Source organism: Mesoplodon bidens (assembly GCF_964165515.1).
Source record: "Mesoplodon bidens genome assembly, contig: HAP1_SCAFFOLD_1460, whole genome shotgun sequence".
NCBI classification, from domain to species: domain Eukaryota; kingdom Metazoa; phylum Chordata; class Mammalia; order Artiodactyla; family Ziphiidae; genus Mesoplodon; species Mesoplodon bidens.
The window spans coordinates 27,729-37,572 of record NW_027672459.1 but is presented as its reverse complement, the minus strand read 5'-3'; the positions used below and the strand labels follow the sequence as shown (position 1 = coordinate 37,572).

The window sequence follows — 9,844 nt, the reverse complement described above, 5'->3', positions numbered from 1 at the left end:
TTGTTACCGAATGCAGGTTCATGTGTCTAAAGCACAGTGAGGCCAAAGAAACCAGAAGGTAGGAGTCTGGAGCAGAGAAAGGTTTATTGCAGGATCGAGCAAGGAGAGGGGTGGCCCGTGTTCCAAAACACCCTGAAATCTCCAAAGGATTTCAGCAAAGCATTTTTAAAGGTCAGGTGAGGGAGGGACGTCCCAGGGAATGTGATCATCTCATGCACAATCCTCTGATTGGTTGATGTTGAGGCCACAGGACAGGTAACATTATCCATCCTTAGGTGCCAGAAGGTCTGGGGGCTACGTGCTCATGATCATCAAGGAGTTCATTTCTTCCATTGGCTGGTGGTTTTTAGCATCTGAAAACTCCAGAAATATGCCTGAGATACTATTATCTGAGTACTTCAGAGAGGAACTACAGTAGAGGCTATGGGGGATGGGTTTGTCCTAGGAAGGCCCCATAGGGTACTGCTCGGTTACAAGGTGACCATACTTTGAGAACCACTGCTCTAGTGGCTTGGAATGTTAAGAAAGTAATGGAAGAATCCCTACCCAGATCTAGCTTCTAGTATCGCCAGCTATTTTGGTGGGGGGAAGGGTAAGTTTTGTCCTTGCTTGGACTTCTTGTTCACTTGTATCAAAGCCTATTTGAGGCAGTGCGCTTGGCAGTCCTGCAGATCTGCCTTTTGCTTCAACAGTGTTTGGAATGAACAGACCCAGGGACGCTCCTTGCTCCAGCCCCCGACAACCGTCCAGCCTTTCTTCCTGTCGCAACCTTTGGAATCAGCCACTCAGCTATCCTCAGCCTCCAGGACAGGCCAACACCGTTTTTTGAGCTTAGCTCCTTATCACTGATCAACCACGAGTTCCCAGGTTCGTCAGAATTATTCCATCGAGGTGGAGGCCGCCGTCCACCGCCTGTTAACATGCATCTGTGGACACTTACCTCTCTCTGAGCTTCTATTTCGACAGCAACAATGGGACTCTGGACAGTGGGGGCCACATTTTTCGCCAACTGCCTAAGGAGAAGTGTGAGGGCGCCCAACGTCTCTTGAAAATGCAAAACCAGTGCTGCGGCCGCGCCCTCTTCCAGGATGCGCGGAAGCCTTCTCAAGATGAGTGGGGTAGAACCCAGGACACTGTGGAAGCCGCCGTTCTTAGGGAGAAGAACCTGAACCAGGCACTATCGGATCTGCACACCCTGGGTCCTGCCCGCACACACTCCCACCTCTGTGACTTCCTGGAGAGCCGCTTCCTGGAGGAGCAGCTGAAACTCATCAAGAAGATGGGCGACCACTTGACCAACCTCCGCAGGCTGGCTGGTCCGCAGGCTGTGCTGGGCGAGTATCTTTTCGAAAGGCTCACGCTCGAGCACAAACAGGAGTCTCTGAAGTGCAGCGGCCTCTGAGGAGCCCCTCTGGCGTCAGAGTTCTGCCTGAAGCCCAGCTCTGCATCCACTAGGCAGCTTTGTAACCGCCCTGGAGCCCTCTCCCAAGCCTTGGACCAAATGGAAACAATAACGCTTTTTGCAGAAGAAAAATAAAAAGCCTATTTGAAACACAAACAGAATAAAGAGAAAAAAAGAAATATAATGTATATATATATATATATATATACACAGGTTCTTTTAACATATGGATTGCCCCACTTTATCTGTGTGAAACAAGTTTGTTCCCGTTATTGGGCTAGTCCTCAAGTTTTGCTGCTCGTATTAATTACCTAAAGAGCTTTGAAGAAAAACATTGGTGTCTGGGTCCCAGCCCCAGAGATTTTGATTCAGTAGTTCTAGGGAGGAGCCTGGGCACATGGAGGTCTCAGAGTTCCCCAGGTGATTCTAATGTGCAGCAAATTTGTGAACCACCTTTTGGCTTCAATCCAGCTAGTGATCAGATATTAAATCTAAGACACATGGGCTACTGCGTGAGCTCTGTTGCTAGGTGTATTCCATTTTCTTCCTCCTGGAAGATTCGTGCCAGGGAAAATGATTGATAGTTGTGTTACTTCTCTGAAGTGGATAGAACTTTCCAATTAGCGTGAACAGGGGAGGGTGAATGGGTGAATGCAATAAGGTGTATCATTTACGTATTGCCGTATGTGTATGGCTAGAAGCTTTTGCAACTGACGTCTGCCCTACTTTTCATGCTAATGGTAATGCTTGTCCTCCTAATGCAGCTGTAAACTTTATAAGCCCATAGGTAGACAGCATCACAAAATATTTACCCCTCCCCACTGGCCCACTCTCAAGCTTCACTCCCCTTCCCCAATACACAAATGTACATCAATGCGCTTGAGACCAATATCAACATACTGACCTTCAATTCTTCTACTTTGCAGCTTCCCTCTTATCAGGAGATGTCAGCATTTAGTGCAAGGACAAATGCTTGCCTCTTGGTGAGTAATGTAGACAATGCCTCCAAGAGACAAATAGCCCTTACGGAGGGGGAAAAAGTCTTTCAAAATGGTTGATGCCCAGAGGAGGCATTTTCAGTCATCTCAGCTTAGGGGTCAAATATCCAATATTAAAAAGGTTAAAAAGAAGAAGAAGAAAGCAAGGAAGAAAAGAATGAAACAATTTTCTTAGCTCATAGTAATAAGGCAGTTTTCCATAAAAAAAAGACTTAAGCCTTAAATTCTCTTTCCTAATCAAAATGTGCTTTTCCATCTTTAGACTATTCCTCTTATATCCTGTATTATTAATGATGCTTAATTCTTGAAATAGCACATGGATGAAAACAGAAGCTAACCTCTTGTCCACTATGAATGAAATCTTCTTTTCCTAGGACCCGTCTACAATGTACAATTTGGGGTTTGCCAACATAATTATTTTCTCTGAAATAAGGTACAGCATTTTGCCTTTTCAATATATAGTTATGCAATATATTGTTAACACAACATAGTTAATATAGTCAACATAGTCAACACAACTAGAACACACATGATATGATGCCACTTTGGTGATTTTCTTCATCCATGTAATTCTGAAATTTGACAGTATAGTTTTCATATTCTAATGAGCTGAGTATTACCTTTGCAAGGATAGAAAAATAAAATAAATTCATAATATTCTTGTGTGGTTTGCCCTTGGGGTGGATTACCATAATGGGGGGATATTTGAGCCTTTCCCCAAGTCATTAAAAATCCTCCAGCGAGCAGCCCCTTGTCCTCTCCAGGGAGTGGGGTGAAAGGATCTTTAATCATAAAAATCCTGGGGGGACAAATATCAGAAATAAGACATCTGCTTCTGTGCCTTGTTGTTTTGCAGAATAGCAATGATTGCCTTAGCAGCTTCTATTGCCATATGTGTACAATAAGTAAATGAACATAATATTGAATGAACGCATAAAAGAAGGATAAACCCACCAGCTTAAACCCACTCTCTCACCTGCTGTGCCCCGAAACATGAAAGAAAGAATCACGGCATCATAAGGATTAATAAAATAACAGTCTCTGTTAACAATATTGACAGGAGGTATAAGGATAATTTGTCTGATGTGGGACCAACAGCTTAATTGCTTAATTCTTTTTTTTAAGGGCAATTCTTTCATTTATTGTTTAAAGATTGCAAGACAACATCTATATTTTTTTAGCATAATTTAAATGTTTTACTTTTTTGATAAAGCAGAGTATAATAGCAAAAACAATTAGTTTCCAGTAATATCTATATCTCTATTCAGAATTAAGTCTTCCACAGACATGTAACCTGGAAACAAAAGCCTGTTACAATAAGCAAAGCTTCAACGGAGTGGCTACTTTTCGGGCCAGGGAAAGGTTCATCCCTAAAGGAGGATGATGTGTTATGTAAAATGGCTGTAAGGTCACAGCCTTGAGGGCGTTGGAAGTCTATTATCCTATTCCACATTAAGTAGTTTGGTGAAATTCAAACGTCCGTTCATCTGCAACCAAGCTGGCAACCTTTAACTGATATTTCAAGCAGGTAAGAAAGAAATTAAAAGAAATCCCTACATTGATGTTCCTTGATTTACACTGTTAATTGGTTCATTAACATGTACTTCTGGCTAAGAATTACATTTGAGACTCCTTGCTCAGATTTTGGTTAACAGTACTAATCTTTAGAAATTCAAGTTCTTATTAATCAATAATTTGTCAGCTAGGATACGTTCAGGCATCAGCTGCAACTACAGAGTAGGTGCACTGCCTCAGCGCTTTGGAAAGACATAATCTACAACACTACTAGCAGACACAACTTCTGTTACTAGACAGCATATGTGCAGTACAGCAAGACAAAAACATATATTCATATGTGCTGCGGACCAGCTGGAGAAAGAGGATTTCACCGCCCAGGGTCAGGAGGGACGGGGTAAGGAACTGAAGTAGCACCGACGAATGGGGTCAGAAGGACCAAGACAACTGATGGTTGCAAGGCAAGTTTTACTATGCTACGGTTGCAGATTATATAGACTAGAAATGGAAGGTTGCCAGACGGTGGTTTACATTATCTATAGACTGTCTCGGCTCAAGGTTAACTTCCCTGAGAGAAAACCCATAAGCCCAGAATCATCCAAAATAACCTGCATGTGCAGGGAGGGGCGAGACAGCTTTGCTTGTCTCATTTTACATTCTTTCTGATTTCTGGGCCCTGGTGATTTATCTCCCATGGAATGGAACAAGGAGGGGAACAAGTAGGGACAGTCCCTTCGAGCAGCGGTGGCATGCCTGGCATGTCCGTAGCCTGATCTCAAGGCTGACTGTTTCCCTCAGTTCCCCCTTTTTTATTTTTTAATTTTTGCTGCAAAATAATTCCATGAAGCTTAGTGCCGAGAGTAGTATATTGTTGCATGAGGATACGAAACAGACATGAGAAGATTATTATCAATAATAGGCAAATTATGGCCAGGGTAATAAATCCTGACAACCCTCCAGAAATCCACGACTGAGGGTTTAACCACTTTAAATGGTCCAGTAAAGTTTTAATTACATCTTCTTGCGAAATATCATCAAGATGTGCATTTTGTATATCCTGAATTTCAGCATTTAATTTCTTAAGATCAAGACTAATATTATTATCTGACCAAACACTCAGCAGATGCATTTTTACTTTTTCCCATTCCCAAATACAGTCATTGTACTTGTAAGGAGTAACACAAATCCATCTATACTTTTCATGACAAGCTAAACGCATCCTCAATTTTAATGCTGCCATCTGATCTCCAATCCCCAAAATTGCGTTTTTAAATTCATCTAACTTGTTATTCATCTGTAAATCTATGTGACTTTGTAAAGATAAAGCAAGACTGGTATTTTGAGATAACTGATTGGCAAAGTGAGCATGATTAATACTCTGTGAAACAGCAAGACCGGCAGTAGCCGCGGTAGCAGACAGAGCAGCCAAGGCAAGTAAACTTACTGTTAGCCACCCAATAAAGCGTCTCCTTCTCTGCAAGGCTTTAGAGAGTTCCACCCATGCCTGTACTCCAGTATCTTCATACCAAGGTTCTCTCAGGTGTACAGGCACCATAACATATATGGGTTGCCTTAGTATAAGCACAGATTGTGTTCCTGCAGGAGGGAACATACAACTGTAAAAATACAATGAACACAGCTAATATTCTATCCTCCTTTGGAAGAATTACCAATGTTAATAGAACCAATCAAAAGTGTATATGGAGGAGCAACACAAGTTATAACAGGCGTATTGGAATAAGTTAGAGCTAGTTTCCATATATCCCAGTTCTTTTGAAATGCGATAGACCTATCTATGACGGGAATAGAAGAGATAAGAATTTACCCCTTGGTATAATCTATAGTACACCATATTTGGTTATTATTCCAAGATGCATTGCAACATTCAAAATTGGATCCAGGAAAGTTAATGGTTATAAAAGGAGGAAATTGAGTTTTTGATTTTCTCTTAAGAATAGTAACCATATGTCCAGCCATAAGTATCCCTTGTCCTCCAAGTAAATGCTTCATACACAAATAATGTCCTGAATCTTCACCTGTAACCTTGGCTATAGTAATAGTGGAATCCCTAAGTGGTGAGGCATATGAGATTCGACCTCTAATATTAATAGGTAGCCCATTTTTATAGCAAATGATGGTATCCTTAAGATCCTCTCGTCGGCTGGTAGCCGGGCATGTAAGAGTAATGTTGGTTCCTGTAAAACGAAGGATGCCTGGAGAGCCTGACAAACTAATTGATTGATCCGTTCCCTCATCAACATCTGTATGCTCATAACTAATAGCCTTTACACATCCAGTTTCCAGATTCAATGGGCTAAGACACACAGGATAGGTACTAATCCAGTTAGTATAATTTACAGACATATTGATTTGTTTTATATTCCCAATAAGAGGCCCATAAACAGTATCATTGTAAAATACAGGAAACTCTGCTTCAGACCAAGATATGGGTTGTAACAGTGGAGGATCAGGTACATAGGCCCAGTAAGTTGCTGCATTAACAGAGGGAACACATGAAATGGTTGCCAACATAGCCAAAAATAAAGTCACAGGTGTAACAGGATTATTCTGTTGTTTCACTAACTCTTGAGCTCGTGAAACCAATTGTTTAATTTGTCCCCAAGTTGGAACATCACTCCTTTGAGTCGTCCTGGCAAGTGGTCTCCTCTTCTTCTTCTTTTTCTCAATCAACACTGTCAAATTTTCGGGAGAGATACAGAGCTTCTTCATCTTCTGAACTAGGTGTGAGCTGTGGTGAGCCATCTATTTGCCTGACTAAGCGCTCAGAAAGCCAGAGAGGTCCAGGAGCTGATCTGGGAAATATACACACGTGACCACGTCCCCAAATCAACACAGGATCAGGACCACGCCAAGTGCTGGTTAGCGGATCTTTCCAGAGGACCTCCAGAGATTGAGAGGCCAATCTTGGCTCAGCCACCAACCTTTCCCCTGTCAACAGTGAGAAAATTTAAAATAAACAGAGCATGATTTATAAGGTTATGTAGTGTTGTTCTATATAATTCCCCTTTTTATTTTTTAATAGTTAGCTTTAAAGATCTATTTGCACATTCTATAATACTTTGTCCTTGAGGGATATATGGAATGCCTGTAATATGGGTAATTTGTAATGAATCACAAAATGTTGCAAAAGCAACACTAGTTAAGTGGGCCCATTATCTGTTTTAATAATTTTGGGAAGGTTCATGAAAGCAAAACAGTGTAATAAATGAGTGATAACATGTTTAGTAGCTTCTCGGGTCTGTGCTGTAGCACAGAGGAAACCACAATAAGTATCAATAGTGACATGAACAAACTGTAATGTCCCAAAAGACGGGATATGAGTAACATCCATTTGCCATAAATGACTAGGTAATAATCCACGAGGATTAACACCATAATGTGGAACAGGAAGGTGAGGTAAGCATTGTGGGCATTGCTTAACAATTTGTCGGGTGGCTTCACGAGTAAGGGAAAATTGTTTGCGTAATGTAGCCGCCGACTGATGGTGTAAAGCATGCGATTGTTGTGCTGCTTGTGAAGCAGTTTGATCATAACTTACCATAATATGAGGGTTTCCAGGACATGGACCATGAGTATCAACAGTATGAAGATAATGAATGCAATACCTTAGCCATTCTTGACAGCATGACGAACGGAAAGGAGGAGGATGGTAAATTGGGATATGTCCTGCTTTAGGGAAAAGAGATTGAGGAGGAAGAGTAACTTTAACTTTATTTTTGGGAGGAAAATGCACAGGATAGAGATCACGTTTAGATCGAGTTAAAACATCTGCAGTCGCATTCATTTTAGACAATGGACCAGACAAGTTAGAATGAGCACGGATATGCAGAGCTGCAACAGGACCGTCGTGGGAACGAATAAGCTGTTGAAGCAAATGAAAAGAGGATGATAATTCAGGGTCATTAGTATATCCTCTGGTCGCAGTCTCCAGAAGAAATAATAAGCGAATAAGATATTTACTATCAGAAAACAAATTAAAAGATATAGAAGGCAAATGTTTAAAAGCCATAATGACAGCATACAGTTCAACACGTTGAGCTGAAGTCAAGGAAGTTTGTTTAATGAGTTTTGTTCCGTCGTCAGTGATTACAGTAGCCACTCCTGAAGAAGAACCGTCTGTAAAAACCAAAGGTACATGAGGAATAGGCTGTTGCCTAATTATAGAAGGAAAGATATAACAGTTAAGTTTGCTGAATTGGATCGATTTATCAGCAGGCTAATGGCATTCCAAGGTACCTGAAAATCCTGCAAGAACAAGACCCCATTCATTACTATGTTGAAAAAGCCAATTTTGTTGACGAACTGAATAAGGGATAATAATTTGAGAAGGTTCTATACCTATAAGTTGTAAGCATCTAGTTCTACCTTGCATTATTAACTTACTAATAAGTTCATAATAAGGGTTAATAACTTTAGAGGATGTAGTTTTCATATGAATCCATTCAATAATTCCAACAGCTTGCCATAAGATGGCAGTAGGCACATGAGGTGTTGGACAGACAACTAAAGAAATTGGCAGGTGAGTTTGTATTCGAGTTAATTGTGCAGAGCTGTTAGCTCTAGTAACTATTTGTAAAGCTTGAAATCCTCTGGAGTCATAGATCGTGAAGTAGAAGGATCTGAGTCACCTTTAAGAATATCAAATAAAGGCTCTAACTGAGCAGTAGGAAGTTCTAAGGAAGGCCTTAGCCAATTAATATCTCCAAGTAATTTTTGAAAATCATTTAATGTTTTTAAATTATCAACTCGAATTTGCAGTTTTTGAGGCCTAATGGTAGAGTTATCAATATAGTTTCCCAAATAGAAAAATGGAGATTGTCTTTGAATTATTTCTGAGGCAATGACCAAGCCAAATGATTGTAAGGATTGTTGTAAAAATTGAGAAGCAGTCTCTAATCAAGAAATATTATCAGTGGCTAAAAGTATATCATCCATATAATGTATGAGACATGACGTTGGAAACCTTTTTCTCACAGGACTTAAGGTCTGAGCCACATATATTTGGCATAATGTAGGACTATTTGTCATGCCCTGAGGCAGTACTTTCCATTGGTATCTCCTCATGGATTCCTTAAAATTTAAGGAAGGCAAGCTAAAAGCAAAATGTTTTCTATCTTCAGGAAACAAAGGAATAGTGAAAAAACAATCTTTAAATCTATAACTAAAAGATGATAATTGTGTGGTATGGCTGTTGGAGAGGGTAGGCCTAGTTGAAGAGCTCCCATTATTAGCATAGTTTTATTAACAGCTCTTAGACCCTCTAATAACCTCTATTTTCCAGAGTTTTTTCTTGATAATAAAAATAGGAGTGTTCCAAGGACTATTGGAAATTTCTAAATGCCCTAATTGTTCCAGTACTAGTTGTTCTGCAGCTTCTAATTTCTCCTTTGTGAGGGGCCATTGGTCCACCCATACAGGGTCATCACTCAGCCAAGTAATTGGATCCGCAGTGAGTGGAGGAGAATCCAAGGCCCCTAAGAAAAACCCAAACCTTGTCTATCACTTTTTATTTTCACATCAATAGGATAGACAGTTCCTTTTTGATTTGTTCCCAGCCTTTCTGTGGGAAGAAATCCTTGATCCAACACCATATTAGAGACTTGAGAATTTGGACTATAAAGTAATACTCCCATTTCTTTTAATATATCTTGGCCCAAGAGGTTTAAAGGCAGCCCAGGCAAAACATAAGGCTGGAAGTATCCTCAATGGCCCTCACTATCTTGCCATAATAATAACTGACTACTTTGCATAGGAGAAGAACTCTGTCCTATTCCTTGAAGTTCTGTAATAATAGGACTAACGGGCCAATGTTTAGGCCAGTGCCTCTGCGTCATAGCAGAGACATCAGCTCCAGTGTCTAACAAACCTGAAAAAACCTTTCCATTAATGGTTCATTTCATTTCTGAAC

The 9,844-nt window shown here is 40.6% G+C and overlaps 1 protein-coding gene across 1 annotated transcript; it reads left to right on the top strand.

Moving 5' to 3' along the window:
* Positions 1-867: 867 nt before the first annotated feature.
* Positions 868-1,551, top strand: LOC308610182 (ferritin light chain-like; the record flags this gene model as incomplete). Its single annotated transcript, XM_081259422.1, is given in 3 exon segments — positions 868-910; positions 913-932; positions 935-1,551. Coding segments are annotated over 3 exon segments (531 nt in total), but the record flags the coding sequence as incomplete, so codon positions are not given.
* Positions 1,552-9,844: the final 8,293 nt, after the last annotated feature.